Consider the following 24886-nt stretch of genomic DNA (forward strand, 5'->3'; position numbering starts at 1 on the left):
ATGAATGTTGCCCAAGGCCATCCTCAGTGCCAGGGGAAAGGGGCACCATTTGCGGGACCCCCAAAATAGTCTCCTGCTGTTCTGCCATCCTGGCATTGGTTTGGGGAGTTAGGACTGGGGGAGGGGGCTAAGTCTGAGTGGGCTCTCTCCTTCCAAAGAAGATTACCTTTGCCCCAGCGGGTACCCCCTCCACCCCTGGAGGCCCCCATACCCAACTCCGAGGCATCTTCGACTTGCCAGCATCCTGCTTCTCACCCCAAGACTCCCCCACACGGAGAGGACTTTTATGAGGTCATTTCAAGAGGGAGATGTCCAGTCACTTTGCAAAGTTGTCCCCTCAGCAAGTGCGTGGTGTGATCAGCCCCCAGGCGCGCAAATGTTGAGAGGTGGCTGGAGTTTGGGGACCTGATTTTGGAAAAGGGGTGGTTAGTTCTCAAAGGCTGTCGAGGTCGGGAGTTTTCGCTTCGCTAAGGTCCTCGCCACGGCGCGGGGCAAGGGTGAGTTTGAGGAGCAGCAGCTCGCTGGGGAGCGAAGGGGGAAGCGGGGAAATGAGGGATCTTTAAATAGAGGCGGGGCTTGCGGGGTCGCCGGGGGCGGTGCCAACCCGAGCTCGCCCAATCGGCTGCGCCGCCGGCGTCGCACCGCCCCCTCCTCTCCCTGCCCGGGCGGGCGCTCGACCCCCGGCCGGGCCCGTGGGCAGGGCGGCGGGGGATGCGCACGCCGCCACCGCCCCCGGCCCCACCGCCCCGGGGCCTCGCGCCCGCCCGCTGCTGCCCGCCCCGCCCGCGACCCCGGCCCCGGCCCCTGCCTGGGGGTCCGCGGCCGCGCGGGACCCTCTCCCCTCCAGCCTCGTCCGCCTGCCCAAGACGAGTCCCGCAGGTACTGAGTGGGATGGGCAGGGGCACACAGGGCGGCATGTCCCGGAGTGAGATGCGGTTTGGGGCAGGGGCTAGGAGGGTTTCCGTGGGGTCCGCAACCCAGGGGATGCGGCGACAGGGGGAATGTGTGTATGTGCACTGCCCGAGTGAGTAAAGATTCACGGACCCCCATCCTGGAGGGGGAGGGTACTGGGTTCACTTTGGCGGGGGCAGAGCAGTGAGTCTCCAAACTCCATAGATACGGTGGGGGAGCTCTCGGGGTGGAGGCAGTGACCCAGGACTGACATGGTAATGGCAGGAAGGAGACCCTCACCACTGGCCCCTGTATCCAGCCATTAGGGGCAGCACGGCAGGGGTCGGAAAGCCGGGTCCCCCAACTCTCCCTGGACAGAGGTCGGGTAGCCAGCACAGTGCACTGCTTGGGCTGTCCTGGAGGGTGGGGCCACAAATGTGAGTGCTGAAGGCTGGGGGTGAGCCAGAGATGCTGATGGAGATGCATCAGAGTGGAGGGCACTGGGGACAGCAGGCTAGGGCAGGCTAATTGCACCCTGTTGGCTGCTGGCAGGTTCCTGACGGGTGGTGATGAGGGGAACGCCTAAGGGATGGGGCAGTCAGCCAACGACTTGCTGCACCCACTGTCGGGCAGCCCATGGGGTGGAAGGACGAACAGATCCTGTCCACCCTGCAGAGCTAGGGCCCCAAGAGTGCTGGTGGAGGTGTGTCCTAGGGTTCTACCCCACCCTCTGCAGGGATACACAACCCACAATTCACCCACATATCCTGGAAGGTTCTACCATGTGCTACTCTGGCCATGGTTCCTGGGAGCAATGGGGTGGGCATTTGCCCCAAGGAGGCTCTGCCTTGGAGACTGATGGGCAGGGGTCACGTTCTCCTGGTCCAGCTCTGAAGGACAGATCACAGTGTCCGGTAGTATCACCACAACAGGCGTACCCATGGCTGAGTGCTAAGCATTTTCCACATGAGATCTCACTCCGTTGTGGCCACCGACCCTGCTGGGATGGCACCGAGATGCCCCTTTACTAAAGAGGTAAATGAGGAAGTGGCAGTGACTTCGTCCTGGCTGGGACACCCAAAGGTCCCTCTGCAATCAACCCATCATTTGTAAAAGAGTTCACTCGAGGGCCTTTCGGGTCTGGCCATTTTCTTTCTCTTCCTGTTGGGTGGGACAGTTCGGAGGAGTCGGCCTCCTTGCTCCCTGCTCTCTGCACACCTTCCCCCACTCCTCAAGGGCCCTCCTGGGTCCCCCGGCCCTGCTCGCCCTACAGGTTTCCCACAGCATCTTGTGGGATGGTAGACGAAGGCGGGGTTTTGCTCATCCCCTCATCCCAGCATTCAGGGAACAGAGGTCTTGTGCCCCAGACATGTTAGACAATTTGGGGAATTCCAGGAACCCTCAAAACCAAATGCAGCCCATAGGATGTTTGTTGCTTTTTAGAGGAACTCCTTGGAGAACCCAGGGCCTTCACCCGGAAGAACACACCCTTTCGTGGACATCCAAACCTTGGCTGGGGTTTCACAGGGACTTCTGGTTCTTTGGGAAATCTCTGAGGGTCCCGGGGACCCCAGCTTTAGGCCCAGGTTGCATTGGAGGGGAAGGTGAATCTGGGGAGGGGTGGGGTCTCTTGTCCCCAGGGCCCTAGGATCCCACCCGGTCTTTAGAAACGGGCTGCCCCCTTCTCCTGCGGGATCGCAGGCAGGCCACTCTGTCCTTCCATTTCCTATGAGGTCGTGGGAGGGGTGGAACAGTCACCATGCCTGTGTTCTGAGCTCTGTGGCCCCTCAAGGACAGGGCCAGGCTGGCTCCCTTTCCAAACAGCCGCTCATCAAGAGGGACCCAGGTAGATCCTGCCATCCACTGCCCCCAGACTGCACTAACTTAGTCCCTGCCTTTCCTGGCTGTGTGACCTTGGGCAAAGTGCTGAACCTCTCTGAGCCTTGTCTCCCCTCTGTAGAATGGGAGTAAGAATGCCACCTGTCTTGCTGAGTGGCAATAGGGATTAAATGTGGTAATTCTCATCAAGGTCTTGGCCCTCAATAAGCAATAGGTCCGCATTAACAACTTGGGCACTAAGAAGGCCCTCTCAGAAGCCACCTGCCGCCTGTTCACATGCCCTACCCACCCCCTCCCTGCCCAGGACACATTAGGACACGGCTGCCAGGCAAGGAGGAGCATGGTGGAAACACGGCCGAATTTGGCCTGTGTGTTGGGTGGCTGAGTCACATCCCCAAATTGCATCTTCATCGGTGCATTTTGGAAGGTCGTTTGCACCGCTCCCACCCGCTTCCAGTCCTCACTGCCAGGCCACCACCTCTCCTGCCTTTGCTCCCCAAGCCCTGGGCAGGAACCTTCTGCACCTTCAGGAGGGAAGATGGGAGGGGTGCCTGAGGTTTCCTTGTGTCTTGGGCGAGGGCAGGGTCTGGGGCCGCTGTGTGTGTCCTGGTGGCAAACTCTTAGCCCTGCCTAGCAGCTGACAGCCCTTCAGGTGGCAAGCAGGGGCTCTAGCCCAGAGGAGAGTGGCACCTGAGTGCTTGTGAGAACGAAGAGAGAGATCAGGGCCAAGGTCAGCCTTATAAACTGTGAAGTGCTGGGCCTGCAGGAGGTCAGCCCATATAATCTGTGATGTCCTGGGACCACATGGGGCCAGCTCTTATAAACTGTGAAGCGTCAAGTCACAGGTGAGATGGATGGAAGTGGGACACATTCTAAGACTCATGTTTCTTGTGTTCCTACTGTGTGCTGGCACCCTCATCTGGGGACATGTAGTGAGTGGGACAGATACTGCCTGGGGCGGGGCGCGGACGCAGGCACAGGTGGTTCTGCAGTGCATGCAGTGGTGCCCTGGCCAAGGTCACCCCTGTCCCGCCTGGCAACATGGCTCATCTTGGCGTGTCCTGATGTGACACTTTCTGAGCCTGTCACCCCAAGGAACATGGCTTCAGGGCCAGGCAGGTGCCCTGTATGTGCACGCAGGCCCCTCTTCCGGGCCCCCAGCACATGCCAGCTTGGCCTTTTCCAAGGGGACAACACTTGGCCTACAGCCCACCACTGCGTGGCTTCTTGGGAGAATCCCACAAGGCAGCCTGGTCCAGAATCTTCCTTGTAAGGAGATGGTCCCTTCACCACATGGTACCTCAGTTTCCCCATCTGTATAACTGGCCAAATCCCAGGACCCTCTTCTTGGGGGTGTTGTGAGGATTAAGGAGAAAACTCTGTGCGAAGGACAGAGCCTGGCGTGTAGTAGGTGTTCAGTAAACGCAGGCTGTGGTGGCAGCAGGGGGTGCCTGCATGGGTGGGGAGTGAGAGAGTGGGCTGGGGGGGCGGTGGCAGGGGAGGATCTGGCAAGTTGGGACCCAGGAGATTGGACTCCAGGCAGCCTCATCACGTGCGTGTCATCGTCTTCAAGGTCCTTGCTCTTTCATGTGACGCCACGGAACACTGCCCTGTGCAGGAGCAGGGGGCAGATCAGACAGTCTCCTCCTTGGTAGCCAGTTTCCTTGGTGGGGAAACTGTCTGGCCCAAGGTCACAGGACCGGGACAAGCACGTCTCCCAAGACCCTGTAGAATCAGTTCTGGGATCTTAGAGTTAAATCCTGGATTACTGCTTTGGTCCTGGAATGTGTTTGGAGATCACGGACCTCCCTCCATCTAAGCAGGAGGGAGCTGAGGGTCTCATAGCCATGGCCGTGGTCCCCAATTTCCCCCTGGCCGTTTCCCGTGACTATGTAAGTGTGTTCAGGCCTTTGGACAGCTCTACGGGAGGAACTGGAGTAGAGTGAGATTAACTTGTACAAGAGCCTGAAGGTCAGAAGGAGACAAGCCTGGATTGGAACCATCTCCCAGCTGCTCATTTACACGGCCTCTAGTCCTCCCGGGCAATCCAGCCAGCAGATTCCATCTTGAGGCATTCAGAAGTGTTTATTGAATGCCATCTGTGTGCTAGGCATTGTTCTAGGTACCTGGAGACACAGAAAAGTCAGTGGGCAAAGGTCTGATAGGAGGGTGTTCCAGGCAGAGGGCACAGCAGGTGCAAAGGCCCTGAGGCAGGACCAAGCTTGCCGGGATCTGATAATGGGTAGGCCACCGTGGCTGGAAGGGAGTGACTCTGGGGAAAGTGAGAAGGATATGATGTGTGGGAGCCAGACCACAGAGGCCTCCTGGACACAGTGAGAAGTTGAGTTTTTATACAGTGGCACTGGAGAGCCATGGGGAGGTTTGGAACAGAGGAGGGACATAGGCTGACTTGCAGGTTTCTGGAGTGGCCAATCCACGTGTCAGCCGCAGTCGGTTCCTGGCCTCTCCAGCCTCAGAATGTGCTGGGGTGGGGTCCGTAGCCCTCTGGTCCGTTGCTGAGGCCCTGACATGACCGTGTCCCCCATGCTCTGCAGGTCAGTGCGGGAGCCCAGTTGCTGAGCCATGCCGGACCCCGGGCGGCCGGCAGCAAGCCCAACCCCAGCACCCACATAGTCATGAACAGCCACAGACACAATGGCTTCGGGGGACGGCCACTGGGTGGCGGGCTGGCTGCCCTAGGCCGAGACCCTCTGGACCCCGAGGCCGGCCACCCGCCGCAGCCTCCAAATGGCCCAGGCATCCAGGTGGTGGTAGCCAAGAGTGAGCTGGCCCAGCCTTCGCCCGGCAGCCCCCGGGGGCAGCCCCAGGACCAGGAAGAAGAGGAAGATGATGAGGAGGATGAGGCGGGTAGGCAGAGGGGCTCAGGGAAGCCCCCCAGCGTTGGCCACCGTCTGGGCCACCGGCGGGCGCTCTTTGAGAAGCGGAAGCGTCTCAGTGACTACGCTCTCATCTTCGGCATGTTCGGCATTGTTGTCATGGTGACGGAGACGGAGCTGTCCTGGGGGGTCTACAGCAAGGTAGGCGTGGCCCTTCCCCCTGGCACCTCAGGGAGGCCCTGCTGGTCCCACTGGGCTCCCTGAGACCCCTTGGGCACGGGGTGGGGGGCCACATCAGCCCTAGGAGAGGGGTGTGGGGGATGCTGAGGGGTCCCTGGAGGTGGGAAGGTGGGGACCCCTGGGCCTCCTGTTGTGTCCACCCCGTGGGGGCAGCAGGAAGGCTGCAGGTGGGTCCAGAAGGCTCCAGCCGGTTCCCTCTGCCCTGCAACAAGGGGCTGCACATTGGCTGAAGGTGGGGATGGGGATGCCTCCCAAGGTCAAGCTGGGGTGGGGGGGTGGGGGGACGGGGGAGCCCCAGAGAAGGGCTGCTCGAGGAGCAGGGAAAGAGCTTTCCCTTTTTCAAGAGCGGTCAGGACCAGGTTACATGGGTCCCCAAGTGGATGTGAGGACAGAGGGAGATGAGAGCCATGTCAGCCTGTAAACTGGGAAGTGCTACGTCTGCATGAGGTCAGTTTTTGTAAACTGTAGAGTGCTGTACCCATGTGAAGCCAGGCCTTATAAGCTGAAGTTCTGGGCCCACCTTGCTCTCAGCCCAGGCCTGAGGAATAAGGACCGGAGCTTCACTTTCTGAGTGAAGCGACCAGGTTGGGGGTCAGGAGGGCCGCCTGCCCCGACAGTGTCTGTCCTGCCCTCTCTCTTTGTCCAGGAGTCCCTGTACTCATTTGCACTCAAATGCCTCATCAGCCTCTCCACCGTCATCCTGCTGGGCCTGGTTGTCCTCTACCACGCCAGGGAGATCCAGGTCAGTGCCCAGTGGGGTTGGGGCAGCTCCCCTCCCCCCAGCCACCTGGGACCCCAGCCCACCTGAGACCCCAGCCCTCTAAGACATAAAAGTATCAGTAGCCTCTTTATAGTAAAAAAAAAAAAAAAAAAGGACTTCTGTTTAGATCACTCTAAATTTCCTTGGAATGCATATCCTCATTTTAATTTTCATTGATTCTTAGGTAAAGAAGACCAACAGTGGGGGAGCAGGAGGTGGGCTGGGGTTCTGGTGCACATGGGTTGTTTCCACAGCCCTGGGTCTTCTGAGGTTTTGCAGCCATGGGGTCCAGTGTTTGTAGCACCAGGCTCCTTTTCCTAGTCCATCGGACCCTGTGTTTCAAAGATTTATCATGTGCCAGAGAGTTTATTCTCCTATTTCAGGGTTGATCAAAACCTGGTCAGGCTCCTGGAGAGCCCAGTTCAGGGCTTGTCAGGCAGGCGTTACCACAGCAGGCTGGCACCAAGGCCTGGGGACACCAAAAGGTGTGAGATGTGGGTGGCTCTTGAGTCTGGCCTTTGACCCCTGACCTCAAGAAGCCACAGTATGGCAGGAGATGGGTGTAGGAAAATCCTACCTGGGTTGCACTGTATGCAGACCTGTCAGGGGACACCCACGGTCTGGCACACAGGAGGGGTCCCTGATCTGGCTGGGGGTTTTGGGGGGGGACAGTGACCCCTGAACTAAAGGAAGCAGTTCTGAAGATACAGCTGTGGACAACAGTCTGGCAGTTCCTTAAACAGATAAACATGGAGTTACCACATGACCCAACAATTCCCCTCCTAGTTACACACCCAAGAGACACAACAACCTACATCCACACAAAAACTTGTACACGTATGTTCATAGCAGCATTATTCACAATCGCCAAAAAGTGGAAACAACCCAAATGTCCACTGACTGATGTATGGATAAACAGAATGTGGTCCATCCGTACAATGGAATACTATTCAGCCAAATGAAAAAAGAATGAAACACTGTGTGTTTGTAGCACCACAACTGAGTGGCTTAAACAACAGAAATGTATTCTCTCACAGTTCTGGAGGCTGGAAGTCCAAGATCAGGTGCTGGCAGGGTTGGTTTCTCCTGAGGCTCTCTTCTTGGCTTGCAGATGGCCACCTTCTCATTGTGTCCTCACATGGCCTTTGCTCTGTGCTCACACATCCCTGGTATCTCTTCCTCTTCTTATAAAATGACACCAGTCCTGTAGGATTGGGACCCCACTCCTATGACCTCATTTAGTCTTAATTATGTCTTTAAAGGCCCTATTTCCAAATACAGTCATACTGGGGCCTAGGGCTTCAACGGATGAATTTTGAGGGGACAGAGTTCAGTCCATAACACTCCACCCTCTGGCCCACCTTGCAAATCTTTGTCCTTCTCCCATGCAAAATGCACTCATCCCATCCCAACAGCCCCCAAAATCTTAACTCATTCCAGCGTCAACTTTAAGTCCAAAGTCTCATTTAAATATCATCTAAATCAGACATGGATGAGATTCGAGGTACTGTTCCTCCTGGGACAAAATTTTCCTCCAACTGTGACTAGACAAGTTGTGTGCTTCCAAAATACAATGGTGGAATAAGCATAGGATAGACATTCCTGTTCCAGAAGGGAGAAATATGAAAGAAGAAAGGGGTAGCAGGTCCTACACTTCTCTCAGACCTAGCCAGGCAAATTCCATTAGATCTGAAGGCTGGAGAATGATCTTCCTTGGCTCAACGCCCCACCTTCGAGGCCCGCTGTGGTGGCAGCATTGCCTTGTTGGCCCTGAGTGGTGGCCTTTTGTGACTGCCTTCTTTCACTCAGCTTAACGTTTTCAAGGTTCATCCACATTGTAGCATGTGTCAATGCTTCATTCCTCTTTATGGCTGAGTAATGTTGCATTGTGTGCAAGGACCACATTTTGTTTATCCATTCATCCATTGATGGACACTTGCGTTGTTTCCACTTTGGGTGCCTGTGAACAGTGCTGCTGTGATTGCGTGCACACAAGGACGTGTTTGAACGACTGTTTTCATCTCTCTCGCCTATATGAGATGGCTGGGTCATTGGTAACTCTGTGTTTGACTTTTGGGGGAACATCTGTGCCACGTTTAGCTTGAATTGTGGCCGACCCTGAGAACTAGGGAGTTTTGCCTTTGAGGCCATGTTTCTTGTAAAAGCCGACGGGGTTTTCGGCTGGGATCTTGCTCCGGGACCTGGTCTCGTGTCCGAGGCCCCCCTCATCCCGCCCGCCTGACCTCCGCAGCTGTTCATGGTGGACAACGGGGCAGACGACTGGCGCATCGCCATGACGTGCGAGCGCGTCTTCCTCATCTCCCTGGAGCTGGCCGTGTGCGCCATCCACCCGGTGCCCGGCCACTACCGCTTCACGTGGACAGCGCGGCTAGCCTTCACGTACACGCCGGCAGCGGCTGAGGCCGACGTGGACGTGCTGCTGTCTGTGCCCATGTTCCTGCGTCTCTACCTGCTGGGCCGTGTCATGCTGCTGCACAGCAGGATCTTCACGGACGCCTCTAGCCGCAGCATCGGCGCCCTCAACAAGATCACCTTCAACACGCGCTTCGTCATGAAGACCCTCATGACCATCTGCCCGGGCACCGTGCTCCTTGTCTTCAGCATCTCCTCCTGGATCATCGCCGCCTGGACCGTGCGGGTCTGTGAGAGGTGCGCCCCTGAACCCCTGACCCCTGATCCCAGTGACCCTGATGCCCACCCATGACTTTAGTGACCCCAGGGCTCTCCCAGCCATCACTCTGTCCCCATGACTTCTGACCCTGGTGAACCCCATGCTTACCCACAACTTCAGACATCCAAGGCCTCCCCCGAGCCATCACTCCAGCCCCATGATTCTGACCCTGGTGACCCCCCTCATACCCAGTTCCTGGCCTCAGTGACAGTCCCTCAAGTGCAGCTCCCTCATCCCTGGGACTCCAGCCCTGTGTCCCCACTCCCCTCTAGCCCCTACCCCGCACCCCTCTAGGACCCCATCCCTCTTCCTCCTCCCCCTCCCACAGGGGCCCCTCCACTGGCCCAACCTCTGGCCCAGGGTGGCGGAGGCAGCAGGAACAGGGACCCCCCCATCCACCAATCCCCCCCACAATTTAACCTGCTCTCCTTCTCCCCTCTGCCCGCCCCACCGGACTGTAGGGAAAACATGTGAGTCCTACCCTCAGCCGAACTATGTGTGCAGAGTTGCCAGCTGCCCTGCCCGCCAGGAATTTAAGATCAGCTGCCACCAGGGGAGGGAGTGGGGAGGTGAGGCGAGTGGCTAGGACCTGCCCCGAGCCCACAGGGCCCTGCGGAGAGCCTATCCCAGTGCAGCCAGGCAGGTGGGTATGGGGTCAAGCCCAGGATAGCAGGAGGCAGGCCACTCTTGGGCTATGTGCACTTGGCATCCCTGGGGTCCTTGTCACCAAGGCGGAGCAGTGGTGGGGAGAAGTGGGGAGAAGAGCTTACTAAGCTCTGGTGCCTTGTCGGGGCAGCTGGCCCCAGGGAGCTCAGACAGTTCCTTCGGAGAGTTAAGTGGGTCTGGGGTGAACGAGAAAACCATCCAAGCTTTTAAGACCCCCGTAAGGGGTCTGTTCTGAACAGCCTTGGAAGGTGCAGGGCCATCAACCCGACTTAAATATGAGGACACTGAGGCTCTGAGGGGCAAAGGGACATCCCTGAGGGCCTAATTCCTGATTGTCTCCAGAAAACCCCCAGGGGTTCCAGGAGAAGGAGGGGCCCCACTGGACCTCTCAGGGCATGGGGGTGCCTTGTCTGGGAAGGGGTCTCTCCTGCCTTGTGCCTAGCTGGGGCTGAGACTGGGCTTCCTGGGAGGTTCCTGGGCTGGACCTGCCCCCAGATCCCTAGTCCTCACCCCTTCAAGCACCCCCTCCATGACCCCTGCCTCAGCCTGATGTCGGGCTGATGGGGGTGAGGGCCTAGCTCTTTCTGTCATCAAGGTTTACTGTCTGAGGATCACACAGGGGCTCCTTGGACCCCTAACGTGCCCCCATACCAGTTCCCACAGACCTCAGGACTGAGATCTGGGGAGTGGGAGAGGGTGCCTTGCATCAGGCATCCCTGGGGTCCAGGCTGGGTCACTGCAGGGGTGCCTGGTAAGGGTGGGGAATAGGGCAGGGCCCGGGGGGGCAGCCAATCCTAAATTCTGAGCCCTCTGACACTGCTTGACGCCCTCTCGCCTGCCTCGCTCCACCCCTGTGGCTCTGTCCCACCCCTCCTCCTGCATGTTCCCCACTCCCTGGTCCTGGGTGGTCCTGTAGCACCCACCATAGCTCCAGCTGGGCCTGGAGCCTCCCCCGATGGCTGATGGGTTCCCCACTCCTCCTGCCTCCTGGGTGTGGAGCCCTGGTCTCCTGAGAGGTGGAAGCTGGTGCAGCTTGGGGCTCACATGCCTCAGTGAAAGATGGGGTTCAGTCCCTGGTCCCCCTTGTCCAGCAAGCAGCCTGGAAGTCCAGGCTGAAGGGGCCTGGAATGGCACCCGACCCTCCAGTGGGGCAGGGACTCTCAAAGCCCAGACCTGCTGGGAAGGCCTCCAACCCTCCTCCCCACCTTTTGGGTTTCCATCTCCTCCTTATCTTGAGCCCCTGACCCCAGCCCCATCTGCCTGGAACAGCCCTACCCGCCAGCTCCCCCTGCTCTGCCCCTGCGGCCTAGGAAGGAGGGGGTCAGCTGGAAAGGGCTTCCTGACCTCCCAGAGCTGGAGGGACTTTGCAGGTAGGGGTCTGAGCTGGAGCAGAACCTTGAGCCATCCCCAGACCTAGAGAACCAATCCCTTAGTCCCCCAGCCTGGGCTAACCATAGGTAGGACCAGTTCATAGCCTGTATGGCCAGGGTCCCAGGCCCGGCTTTGATTGGGACAAAACCATGTCCTTGCAAAGCCTTGGGGTCTGTCCCCCTGAATAACAAAAGTTGAGTCCCAGGCCTCTCCCCAGTGCCAAGCAAGCTGCCCCTTCCCTCCTGACTGCCAGGAGAACCCCAGGCCCAAGGTTGGGGCAATTGCCCTCCACAGATTGACTTCCCTAATACTCTCAAGCCCCAGGGTGTGGTCCTCCAGGCTCCTGTCTCCCCGTAGGGTCCTCCTCCCTCCTTGGGACCTTGCTGGCTGGGGAAGTTCTTCCTGGTGTCTGACCTGAATCCTCGCCTCTACTTCCTGCCGCTTCTGGTGCCCGTGGCCACCCGTGTTCGCCTCTGTCTGTGTGTCTGTCTTTGGGCGGGGGATTGTGTGCACATGCGTGAACACATGTGCATGCCCCCTCATGTGCGCACGCTCATGTGCATCACCCACATGTGGAACCCTCTCTGCCCAATAACCAGCAGCTTGGGGGTCAGGTGAAAGGAGAAGGTTGGAAGGGATGCTGGGGAGGAGTGGTTGCCCTCTGCCCTGTGGTACCCTCAGGAGGACCACAGGGCTGCCCCTGGCACTAACCATCCCCCCACCCTGCCCTATAGTGGTGCCCTGGACACTTTGAGCCTCCAGAGTGATCAGCTCCCTGCAGTCAAGGCCCCCGTGCAGCCAGGTGGACCCAGGGCCCTGCCTTCCTGGGGGTGTGATGAAGGCAGAGGGACCAGTGTGGATTGACTGGGCTCTCCCTGGCTCCCCCCAACCCCCAGGTATCACGACAAGCAGGAAGTGACCAGCAACTTTCTGGGGGCCATGTGGCTCATCTCCATCACCTTCCTCTCCATCGGCTACGGCGACATGGTGCCCCACACCTACTGCGGGAAGGGCGTGTGCCTGCTCACTGGCATCATGGTAAGGGCGAGGGCCCTTGCACATCCCCACTGATGGGGAGCTCACGCCGTCTCGAGGTGGACCTGCTTAGAGTTCCTCCCTGTGTCAGCCCACCCCTCCGCCACCCTGCTCCTTCCCCCTGATGTGACACAGGAGACACCCTCAGGCTTCCCGGGGACATCTCCTCTTGGGTTCTTCCAGCCCTAGATATGTAGCTTCCACTGTATTCTCCAGTCCAGATGCTGTGGTCCACTCTGAACCAAGAGTCATTTTTGCCCCTTTATGCTCTGCAGCCTGCTTAATTCACAGCCCTTGGATCCAGGGTGATGGGCTTGATGCTTCTGTGCCTCGGTTTCCGCCACTCCCTCTGCTTGTTGCAAGGACTGAGTCCGTTCATTTATGTGAAATGCCTAGAGTCATGAATGCCTCGGATACCCAGTCAATACCCTCTGAGCCCTGCCATCACAGCCCAGTTCTCCATCCTTCCCTGACTACCGGGGTGTCCTGAGCACCCCACTGGGCCCCTGGGTGTAAGGTTTATCTCTTGTGACTCCTGTGGGCCCGGGCAGCACCCCTTCTTCCCTAAAGACTTCTCAAGTCCGCCTGCTTGTATGGGCAAACTTTGGCGTCTGGTGCCTTCTCTTTACCCTGATTTGATCATTAGGTTCCCTGCCCATCCCCTCCTTCTGGAACCTTCGTTCTCTCTAAGTTTCTTTCATCTCCACAAGTACTTTTCCATGTTTTGAATTATGAATTGTTCAACGTACAGTAGGGAACCCCTCTCCCCAGCCCCCAATTAGCATGTTCATTTTGATGCCGAAAACTCGGCCTCTATGCACTGGTGCTGAATCAAATCTTGGAGTCAGAGTTTGGGGTGAAGTAGGAAAAAATTGCTGTATTGCTTTGCCAGGCAAAGGGGGACACGGCAGGCTCATGCCCCTCAAAACTGTGTGTCCCAACCCGGGAGGATTTGGTGAGGAGTTTTATACAATGGTTCATGGATGGAGCTGCTGATAAGGCTCAGAGTGTGTGCAGGGCCTGCATTCCTTTAATCTGGCCTCAGGTGATCTCCTGATGAGCTTCTGTGGTTCTTGAGGTTATCAAACTTATGACCTTCTCTCTGGAATGAAGACTGCTTCATCAAATAGTTCATCTTCCATTCGCTGGGGGCCTTAGTTCTGCAGAAGAGCTCAAAGATACTCTTATGTGTATCCTTTAAGGTGGAACCAGCACCCTGCCCCAAGGCTACACTATGGTTTCTTGGTTGCTCCTCCCTTGTCTCTGCATCCCTTCCCTTCCCTGATTAGCAACTGTTCCAAAGGCTTCTGTTGCCCAGGAGCCCCACCGGGCCCTGCTCGGTTTCAATTTGTGAAAAAAATCAATGAACACCCACAAGCCAAAGGAAGTCAACCAACCCAATTCCCCCCAGGGTCCGCCCCAGGCCACATCCTTTTCTTCATAGAGAGATGCTTTTGTTCTTGCAAAAGTACTATGCGGGGCTCCCCTGGTGGCGCAGTGGTTGAGAGTCCGCCTGCCGATGTAGGGAACACTGGTTTGTGCCCTGGTCCGGGAAGATCCCATATGCCGCAGAGCGGCTGGGCCTGTGAGCCATAGCCGCGGAGCCTGTGCTCTGCAACGGGAGAGGCCACAACAGTGAGAGGCCTACGTACCACAAAAAAATAAAAATAAAAAGTACTAGGCCATCCCCACCATGGTTTCCTTTCCTCCTGCAGAGGGAAGGGCTGTCTTTCCATTGGCTCCTCGCAGCCCCCTTCACTGCATGTAGACTGACCCTGTTGTCACCATCTCCCGAGGCCCATGGCTCTCTCCCCTCTTCACCTCTTGTCCCCTCCTCTTTGAACACAAGCTGGGGGTCCACGTCCTCCTCCGGCCCCCACTGGGGCCTCGCTTCTCCTGGCCAAGCTGACCTAGACCCTCTCAGTTAAAAGGCATTATGCCTGTTTGCTTACGTTATTTTGTGAGATTGGAAGGGAAAAAAACAAGATCGGCCACAATCCACTCCCCTACCCCCATCCCTGGCAAATGAACTTTACAAACGAAAAAAGAAGAGCTCTCATATAAGATGATGGCTTTAAACCCAGAAAACCCACAGCGAAACAGAAAAGCCATGTTCTCTTCTCTGGGATGAGGCTCCTTCCAGAAAATTAGTTCCGTGTTTACCCTGTGGCTCATTCCAGGCTCTCGCCCCTGGCACGTGCAGGAATGTTTACACCCAGGGATGTTTTTTGCTTTTCTCTGTCACCACACAGCCAGGTATCACACGAAGCCACACGTTGGTCTTTACTTTATCTCTCTCTCTCTCTCTCTCTCTCTCTCTCTTTTTTGGCCGCACTGCATGGCTTGTGGGATCTTAGTTCCCTGACCAAGGATCGAACCCGGGCCCTTGGTAGTGGCAGTGCAGAGTCCTAACCACTGGACCACCAGGGAATTCCCCACACATTGGTCTTTTAAGCCACTTTCAAATTCTTCTGTTAGACCTCTCCTCTTCTACCCTTGCCCAAGTGTGTCCCCTCCCAGTCCCTGCCCCACGGACTCACCCCCTTCCAATAGCTTATAAAGCACATATTTGCTCATTCTTGAACTTCAAGGCATCCCAGCATGGCCTCCTCTGAACTCAGTGGCTTTTGCTGGACGTGGCATCGATGCTATTGTGCGGAGTCATTGGCTGATCCTTTTCCTGGGGGCATAGTATTCCACATGTTGGTTTCCAGTATGTTTCTTTGCCCCAGTTGACAGGGCTTTTCTTGAACACAGACTCCTGAGTCTTCCCAAGACCTTCATCTTGGCCAGGAACGCATGGTGGGGTCTCCTCAGAGGGCGACTTTGTGCCCACCCTTCCCCATAAATGTTTCCTTCCATCCGGAAGAAAAACTAGTCACTCCCCTGGCCCTCAGAGGCTGAGCCCAGGTCTCTTCCTTCCTTCCATCCTGTATGCAGTAGCTGCAGGAGGAAGCAGCAGGTGGATGAGGTGCCAAAGACAGCCTCCAGCACAGGTGGGGAGCCACCTTCTGGCCCCCTCATTGGCCCCTGCCACCTCCACACCACTCCTGGGGCTGATGACACCTGGATATCCTGGGCTCCCCATCTCCTGATTCTCAGTGGCAGAAGGTCCCCCTTCCCTCCCTCCTTCTGCATCACTTTTCACTGCCCCCCACCCCTACCTCTCAGCCTTGCCCTCCCCCTCGGGTCCTCACTCCTGCCCTTCTGTCTCTCAAGTGGCCCCTAAGTGGACAAGCAAGTCCTCTCTGGCCTCTTTCCCTAGCCGGGGGACTGGCTGCCATTCAGAACATACTGGGGAGGGTGGTTGCTAGAGCAGGGAACCCATCATGGGGGAGACGTCCCTTCCCTTTACTTCCCCGCATCCTGGGACCAATACTTCGCCTCTTTCCTCCTGCAAATGCCCCACCGCAGGCAGCTGGCCTGACCCTTCTTTCTCGCCACGCTTCTGACCCTACCAGCTGAATCCCCATTACTGGTCAGCAACATGTCAGCCGGGTCTCTGTGCCCATCATCCAGACCCCAAAGCCTGGATGGAAATGCTTCCAAATCCTCCCACCTCTGTGGGCCTCAGCCCCAGATGTACATGCAGATCCTGCCTGTTTCTTGTCCTTTTTCTTATCTCCGAGCCTCACTTTCCCCCTCTGCCCAATGGGGATAAGAGTGATCCTACCTCCCGCGGTGGTTGGGGATCCAATGAACTAATCTATGGCACAGGCTCCCTGGACGTTTGATGGATATTAAGCAAGTGGGGTTGGGAGTCAGTGAACTCAGAAGATGGGATTTGCCAACCCTGCAGGTTTGGAGGGCAAATGTGAGGGGGAGGAACCAGGAGGGCTTCCTGGAGGAAGGAGGGTATCCTGCTTGCAACCCATACGAGGTGGACCCTGACATGCCCCCTCGCCCTCTTCATGCAGGGGGCTGGCTGCACGGCGCTCGTGGTGGCCGTGGTGGCCCGGAAGCTGGAGCTCACCAAGGCAGAGAAACACGTGCACAACTTCATGATGGACACTCAGCTCGCCAAGCGGGTAAGGACGCCAGGCCCATCACAGCCACCTTGCCTCCTGGTCCTCAAGGGCAGACCCTCCTCACCTTACTTCTGCACACGTGCCCAAGGGTCATGCCGCGCTGCCTGTGTGTGCCCAGACTGCCCTGGGCTGTACCACCATGTGAACACCCTTAAGCTGTGCACAGGTATCCACTTCTGTGCCCAGTCACAGCCCAGTCACGGTCCCCTCAGCAAGAGTCAGGGATTCGTGGTGAGGCAACCAGATGCAATTTATAAGCCGGATGAACTCAGCAGGTCAGCTTCTCTGTGCCTCTGTTTCCTCACATATAAAATGAGAGAGATACCGGCGTGTGTAGATTCACTGAGTTAACATTTGAAAGTTGTATGGGAAGGGTCTGGCCCATGGTGAGTGATGTGTGTTAGGCAGACACACGTGTGCACACACACAGCACAGATGTGGATGTGTAAACATGGTCCCGACCTACAGTCCCAGGACCCCAGAGGGGTATTTCCAGGAGTTACTGGAGGTTTCCTGAGCCTTCCATAGTTTTGTGCTACTCTAAGGAACTGTTCTTTCTCTGGCCTCAGGTGAAAAATGCCGCTGCTAACGTTCTCAGGGAGACGTGGCTCATCTACAAACACACGAGGCTGGTGAAAAAGCCAGACCACGCCCGGGTTCGGAAACACCAGCGTAAGTTCCTCCAAGCCATCCATCAGTAAGTCCAACACCTTTCCCACTTGCATTTCTGTGTCCACCTGGCACGGAGGCAGCCCTGGCCCCCGGGGAGGAGGCTGCAGACTAGGCCAGACAGCTCGTCATGGCCACATCATGGCCATTCCCATGCCAGGTGGTCAGTTGGTTGGGGCCTGCAGCTTCTGTGCTGGGTGGGATAGTGGGTTGGTCGGAGGGAGGCAGGTGATGGACCCAGCACTTGTCCAGAACAGTCGCCTCTGGTAAATCATGCAAACCACCCAACATAGTGGCAGGTAGCATATTTTATTCTCTGGAATAGCCAAAATGACTCTCCCCTTGGACACTGAAGCAATTTCCCCTTTTTGCTTTGGCTTCCAGGAAGCTCAGAATTAAATCTGTGGCCTGATTCATGTGATCATGTGGGATAATTAGAGATTACTTAATTTTCTCTGTTGTCCCTTTTTCCTGAGAATTATTTAATCAAGTGGTTCTCATCTTGGCTGCTCATTGGAGTCATGTGGGGGTGCTTTTTTAAATCCCACAGGCTGGGAATTCCCTGGTGGTCCAGTGGTTAGGGCTCCACACTTTCACTGCTGAGGGTGCTGGTTTGATCCCTGGTTGGGGAACTAAGATCTCGGAAGCCGCGCAGCGTGGCTGAAAATTTTAAAAAAAATAAAATAAAATCCCACACGCCATGCCCAACACCAGTTACAGTAGAGTCTGGGATACAGCCTGAGCTCAAGTTTAAGTTCCTCAGGTGAGTCCAATGTGCAGCCAGAGTTGGCAGACTTTTTCTGTAAAGGGCCAGATATTAATTATTTCAGTCTTTGTGGGCCAAAATGTCTCTGTCACAGCTACTCAACTCTGCTGTTGTAGCAGGAAGACAGCAAGGATGAATGGGTGTAATTATGCTCTGATAAAGCTTTATTTTCCAAAGCAAACAGCTGTCCAGATTTGGCGTATAGACCATAGTATGCCAATCACTGTCCACAAGAAATATGTGAACCACATACATAATTTAAAAGTTTCTAGTAGCCACATTTAAAAAAGGTGAAAAGAAGTGAAATTAATTTTAATATATTTATTCAATCTAATATATCCAAAATATTATCATTTTCATATGTGATTAATATAAAAATCATTCATTAGATATTTTAGAAAGTTTTTTATACTAAACCTTTGCAGTCTGGTATGTATTTTACACTTACAGCCTGTTTTTATTCAGACCAGCCACATTTCAATGCTCAGTAGCTACATATAGGATGTAGGGGATAGTACACATTCTAGAATTTAAACAGTTCCAAATCTTGTGGGATTGGGCACCCACATATAAATTACAGTTGAGTCACGTAGTAGCTGATTTAAAATCGAAAAAAAATGTGTTTTTAGGCACTTTTCAGAATGAGCCCATGCATTCCCAGCTCTTACATCCTGGAAAACCTCATTCACAGTTGGGCTTCCCTAGGAAAATCAGATGGATCCCTGCCCCAAGAACTCTCAGGCCAGACTTGGGGGCTGATGAATCAGAAAGCGAGGCAAACAATGTTAGGGTCTGGACTAGTACAACAGGAAGGCAACCAAGTCACCCATAGGGAACAGAGATGAGAGGCAGCACAGAGAACCCCAGTGTGAGCGGTAGAGCCAGGAAGCTTGTTGTGGGGAGACCCCAGGGTGTGGCTGGGGCGGTCAGCTCCTGGGGCACAAGAGGGTAATGGAGTGTGACCATAGCAAGATCAGGCCATGGGAGAGGAAGCTCAGTCAGCTTGACTTTAATTTTTTAATCCTATTTAATAATTTGGCCTCTTTTAAAAGAACAGCTTTATTAAGGTATAATCGACATACAGTCAACTGCAGCTATTTAGAGGGTACAGTTTGATCAGTGTTAACATATGTGTACATCCATGAAACTAGCCCCACAGTCAAGATAATGAACAGGTTCATCACTCTAAAAGTCTCCTTGAGCCCCTATCATCCTTACCTTTTAGCTAGAGAGTTTAGTCCATTTACATTTATTGTGTTTACTGTTATGATTGGATTAATTTCTCATGATAACAGTCCCTATTTCATGGGACTGTGGGGAGGTCTAAATGGAGTGATGTGCAGAAATGCCTGGCATAGTTCCTGGCATAGAGCAAGCACTCAGTAACACATGGTACCCCCAACCTCTGCTTCAACTATCACCTGTGAAACAGGGAGAGGAGTTGGTACCCCACCTGCTTGACTTTACTGTGCCCAGGTGTTAGTCCTATTTCCTCATAAGTCCCCAAGGCCCTCCTTGTTGACCCTTCAACAGTTGTTTACTGACCACTGGGTCCCAATCTAGTCTCTGCCACCTAACTGTGGGGCCTAAGCAAGTGACTACAGTAGTCCAAGCTTCATTTTCTTATCTGTAAAGTGGAGACAATGGTGACATGCCTCTTCTCCAGGAATGGAGTGTGGATCAAACAATTGGGGTGACCAGATGATTTGCCTGCACTTGCCTGTCACACAGTATTTTCTGAAAATGGGAACTGTTATTGTTGCTGTTATTACCACCCTCGATATGTTCATTTGGTCATTCCCACAAGCATTTCCTGCACCAGCTGGTGTGCCAGGCATGGGGGACACAGACATGGCTCTGCTCTGGACCTTGCCCCAAGGGATGTCCCAGAAAGTTCTTTGGGAGAAGTCGGAGGGTAGGAATTGAGGAGAGTTAGGTCTGTGGAGAAGGCACCTGCTCTGTGAGTTACCTGTGTCCCTTTGTTCTGGGGAAGGACTATCTCGTTCACCCTTAGGTCCCCCTGAACACCTCCAAAAAAACAGTGGCCTTATGAGAACAGCTGATGAAATCAAGCAAGTTTGAACTAGGGCCTGAAGGGTGGATGGGATTTGGGTAGGAAACCGAGAGGTGGGCAGGCATACCAGGGAGTGTGCACAGTTTGGGCAAAGGGGGGGAGGTGGGAATGAGCACAGTGCCAGGGAGACCAGAGGTACCACCTGCAGGTATGAGGGAGCCACGGCATCTTCTTGAGCTGGAGAGTCCCCATGATGGGAATGTAGTATGAGCAGCCAGTGAAAAGGAAACAGTGGTCTTGGAGAGGATAAACTGAGGACCACAGCATAGGTTTGGGAAGTGTACACATTTCCTAGGGCTACTTTAACAAAGTACCACAAACTGGGTGGTTTAGAACAGAATTTATGATCTCACTACTCTGGAGGCCAGAAGTCCAAAATCAAGGTGTCGGCAGGGCTGTTCTCCCGCTGAAGGCATTAGGGGAAGATCTGTTCCAGGCCTCTCTCCTAGCTTCTGGTAGCCTCAGATGCTCCTTGGCTTATAGAAGCATTGCTCCAGTCCCCCATCTTCATATGATGTTCTCCCTGTGTCTTCACATTGTCCTCCCTCTGTATGTGTCTGTCCAAATTTCCCCCTTTTTATAAGGACACCAGTTATCTTAACCTAGTTAAATTTGGAAAGACCCTATTTCCAAAGAAGGTCACGTTCTGAGGTTCTGGGGTTAAGACTTCAATATATCTTCTGGGGGGACACCATTCAACCTGTAACAGGAAGGTTCCAGAGGTGCCAAGAAAGACTTGCCCAGGGCAGGCATGTCAGTGGCTCCTTAGCAAGTCTCTGCCAACTTCCAGGGCTAGGGGTGTCTGTATCCACCTCCACTTCTCCAGACCGAGGGCTGGGTCCTCTCAGGAGTCCTGGCAACACCCAGCATGGGTGGGCCCCAAGGGGCCTCTCCGAGCATCTATCACATGTGGGTGTACAAGGGCCGAGCATCTATCACATGTGGGTGTACAAGGGTTGAGTTTGGACTAGTGAGGAGGAAAGGAGAGTCATACCTGGAAAGGTCTCCGTGGGCTGGTTTAGCTACAGAAGGGGTGGAGAGAAGGGGTGAGGACAGCCCCCACCCCCAGCCCCATAGGCAGCTGTCCAGGGGGTCAAGGTCTCAGAGGCAAAGTGGCAGACGCAGGTGCAAATCCTGCTAGGATGACAGTGGGCACCGGCTTTGCCCCTCTGAGCCTTGACTTCCCCTTCGGGAAATGGTATGGGCATAGTTTTCTGGACTAAATGCCACCTCCAGGGCCAGGAGCTTGGCACAGGCAGGCATACAGTGGGGCTGCAGGGCTGGAGGCAGCTGCATTTGCTGTGAGGCACTGCTGGAGGGAGAGGGCAGAGGGAGGACGCATCCCTGAGGGCTGGTACCACCCCCTCAGAGGCTGGACCTCTCCCTAGAGCAAGGGCAGCAGCCCCTCCGCCGTCCAGGGCCCCCAGCCTGGCCCTGGGATGGCGCACGTGGGAGGGTTGGGCATGGGCTGCGCAGGTGTGCTGAGATTAAAATTGCCTTGTGGTTTCTCCCTGCTCCGCCGGGTCCTGCCAGAGCTCAGAAGTAAGTCTCTTCCTGGGGGTTAGTGCATGTGGGCACTGTGGGTGGTGGCTGAACCGCCCTCCAGGCCCTGCTGCCGCCTGCATGCCAGGAGGGAACGGGCTGCAAGGGGGCTAACCTCCAACTTGCCCCTCACCCCCCACTGCATATCCCACAAGGTGACTCTGGGTGGGGTGGGTGCATGGAGGACACCTGACCCCACTGCAGCCTCTGCACAACCCCACCTTCCCACCTGTCCCACAGGCTCCGGAGTGTGAAGATTGAGCAAGGGAAGCTGAATGACCAGACCAACACGCTCTCAGACCTGGCCAAGGTGAGCAGGGCAGGGTGAGGTGGGGCAGCCCCCTGGGCCAGAAGGAGTTGGTTAGGCCCTCAGAGGAGGATGAGGGATGTTCAGTAAAGGACAAGGCCCAGCTCCTGCCAGGGAGGGAGGGACAGGGCTGGTGCCCATAGTATAGACAGGTGACCCAGGCAAGTGATGCAGGGCAGGCAGGGACCAGCCACCAGGGAATAAGAGCCCTGTCTGCAGGGGTCCACTGTGACCAGAGGCTCCAGTTGTTAGAGTGATGCCAGAAATCTGTATCTGTGTGTAAAATCTTTACTTTTTAACATTGGCAGCTGTTTTATCAACCTTTTTTTTTTTTTTTTTTTTTTTTTAATTTCTTGGCTACGCCATGCGGCATGTGGGATCTTAGTTCCCTGACCAGGGTTCGAACGCATGTCCCCTGCAGTGGAAGTGTGGAGTCTTAACCACTGGACCACCAGGGAAGTCCCAATTTTTGTCAGCCTTTTTTTTTCTTTTTTTTGGCAGCTATTTTACATTTTTAATTAATAGCTAATGAAAAGTTTTAATAAGAATATGTAATTAGTGGGCTAAATTGGTGAAGTGGTACTTTCGTATTTAGAAATGTCATCTACATACAAGCTCTAAAATCTAAGAGAAAAACAAATTTCTTTTGCTAGGGTTATAAGTTCAAATTATAGCATCAGGAGAAAGCTTATTTGTATAGCAATTAAACATCTTTCAGGAAATTAAAGTTGATTGCAAGAGCTCTGTAAGATCGGTGTGTCTTATAAATGGATCTATTTGTTGGTTCTAATGTCAGGTCCCATCCAATTTCCCGCTTTTTATTCATCCATTAGAAGATGTGTCAACTGACTCAACTTCAGTTGGGCAAGCTCTTAGAATATTTGTCACACTCTTCTGAACTCCCTTTTGCCCTTTCATAAATAGTTCATGTGTGAACTTTGCTAATTGGCTCCATCTCCTAATCAATTAATCAATCTGAGCCTAATTTAATATTATCTTTAGAAAATGTTAAGCCCTCTTCTATTTTACTACTTATACTCATCACATTTTGGACTCGCTCTCTTCACCATTAGCAAGAGAATGCAATTTAATTAAATACTAACGAGGGACTTCCCTGGAGGTACAGTGGTTAGGACTCTGCGCTTCCACTGCAGGGGGCAGGGGTTCAATCCCTGGTTGGGGAACTGGGATCCCTCATGCTGCACAGAGTGGCCAAAAAATAAAAAATAAAATAATAATTTAATACTAACCTACATAAACTTAATTTGAAAGGGAACATTACAGAGGAAAAAACATATTCTAGAACCCTGAAGAAATAATTCAATCAGTAGTAGAAAGAACTAATAATCCTAAGAACTAATAATCCTAAGAGCATGTAGAAATCCTTGGCCAACTAATTTGATGTCATATGAGATTACAGCTCCAAATACATATCGAATGCCTTTGAAAAATTCAGGTACTAGATATTATAGTTTGGATTATCCATATCACACTTCCTTCATTAGTACAGATGATTAAAATGTGAATTTATAAAAGTTATTTAAACCTTATAATTACAGCAGTATACTCCTCTCAAAATACATTTAATGAAGGCTTCGAAATAAGTCTTTCACTGGATTGGATTATAGGGTTTCTAATTTTTTTTAATTTAACGAGGTTAAAATGTTTTCTAATATTAAATTTTAATGCTTTCCAAGGTTGCTGATTTAATTTGTATCTCCAACAAAAACAAAATGTATATTCTAATAAAAATTTAAACCTCAGAGAGGGCCAAAAAAGAACCATCCAAGGGCTGGATGCCTCCAGATGTTACTCTCTGGCCCCGGGGGACTGTGTGACCCCTTGAGGCGGGCTGGGGTGAGGGGCTGCAGCCCTAGGGTGGTGGGGGGGAAGGGGCAGAGGCATTTGTTCATCCTCGGGTGGGGTTGGCCTACCAGTAACAGGAAAGGGTGGAAGGCATGGCTCAGGTAAAGGCTTGCGGACCGGAAGGGAGAGGCTGCAGGTACAGTGCGGAAAGAAGGAGCTGTGGGGTGGATGACCTATCTCCCTCCCACAGATCGAGAGGTTGGGGTGGGGTAGGGTGTGGCACAGCCCCTTCAGCCCTCGCGTCTGAGGCCCAGGACGGCCGGTGAGCTGCGGTCCTTCTGGAGGTCTAGCCTGCGCGGAGCTGGGCTGAGACTCGCAACGGTGGTCTAGCGCCATCTGGTGGCTAGAGCGGCATTTGCACCTAGGGCTATTCTGCGTGTCCCGCCTACCCCCTGCAACTCCCGGGCCCATCTGGACTGTGGCAGAACCAGCCCCTGCTTGCTGGGTTGTGGGGAGCAGTCGAGGTGGCAGGGATGCCCCACCACCTGCTGTAATGTAATTGTTGTGGCTGTCGTGTTGCCCGGTCTGTGACAGGGTCAGAGTCTTGGGGTGGTCACCTCTCCCCGCCCAGACTTCTATCCCCTCTCCAGTCGAATGTGGAAAGCAGGGGATAGTTCACAACCGAGCCTCCTCCCCCTCGACCGCGTCCCCAGCCTGGAGCAACACCAGTCCAGAATCACCCAAGACCACCCTCTGGCTTTACAAGCCATGCGGCTACTTCATCCCCTCATGGCAACTCTGGTCACATCCGCTGGGCCCCAAGACCTCCCTTGACCTTCCCCTGCTCTGCTGGCCCCAAGCCTGGCACTCAAGACCTGTGTCTCCGCTCCCCTCGCCTATTCTCCCACTGCTCCCTGGGGCCCAGCAAGATGCCTTCGGCTGGGTTGGGGGTGCACTCACAGTTGCTCCTCACTTGGGCCCGCACCCAACCTGGGCCGGTCTGCCATCTCTCTGCAACCACCCCTCCCTCTCTCTCACCTGGCCTCTCCTCTCTCCCACCCTCCCTGTCTCTGACAGACCCAGAATGTCATGTACAACCTCATGTCCGAGCTGCACGCCCAGCACGAGGAGCTTGAGGCCCGCCTGGTTGCCCTTGAAAGCCGCCTGGATGCATTGGGCGCCTCCCTGCAGGCCTTGCCGGGCCTCATCGCCCAAGCCATACGCCCGCCTCCACCACCCCTGCCTCCCCGGCCTGGCTCCGGCCCACTGGACCAGGTGGCTCGGAGTCCCCCACACCGGCGGCCACCCACGGCCCCTTCAGACTGCGGGTGACGGCTCTGCCTGCCACCAGACTCCTCAATCT

The 24886-nt window shown here is 54.7% G+C and overlaps 1 protein-coding gene across 3 annotated transcripts; it reads left to right on the plus strand.

Moving 5' to 3' along the window:
* Nucleotides 1-828: 828 nt before the first annotated feature.
* On the plus strand, nt 829-24855 carry KCNN1 (potassium calcium-activated channel subfamily N member 1). 3 transcript variants are annotated; one of them, XM_060092167.1, is made up of 10 exons: nt 854-879; nt 5286-5768; nt 6454-6549; nt 8819-9237; nt 12193-12334; nt 16249-16359; nt 16929-17056; nt 21402-21410; nt 21651-21720; nt 24601-24855. In XM_060092167.1, exons 2-10 carry the CDS (start codon nt 5367-5369, stop codon nt 24853-24855), a joined length of 1632 nt encoding a protein of 543 aa, XP_059948150.1. In that variant the 5' UTR covers nt 854-879; nt 5286-5366. The 3 variants fall into 3 exon arrangements, with proteins under 3 accessions (XP_059948148.1, XP_059948150.1, XP_059948149.1); XM_060092166.1 differs by lacking the exon at nt 854-879 and adding an exon at nt 9721-9729 and having other exon boundaries at nt 5367-5768; XM_060092165.1 differs by lacking the exon at nt 21402-21410 and having other exon boundaries at nt 829-879.
* The last annotated feature ends 31 nt before the right edge of the window (nt 24856-24886 follow it).

The sequence above is a fragment of the Mesoplodon densirostris genome, chromosome 3 (genome assembly GCF_025265405.1).
Source record: "Mesoplodon densirostris isolate mMesDen1 chromosome 3, mMesDen1 primary haplotype, whole genome shotgun sequence".
Classification (NCBI taxonomy): Eukaryota; Metazoa; Chordata; class Mammalia; order Artiodactyla; family Ziphiidae; genus Mesoplodon; species Mesoplodon densirostris.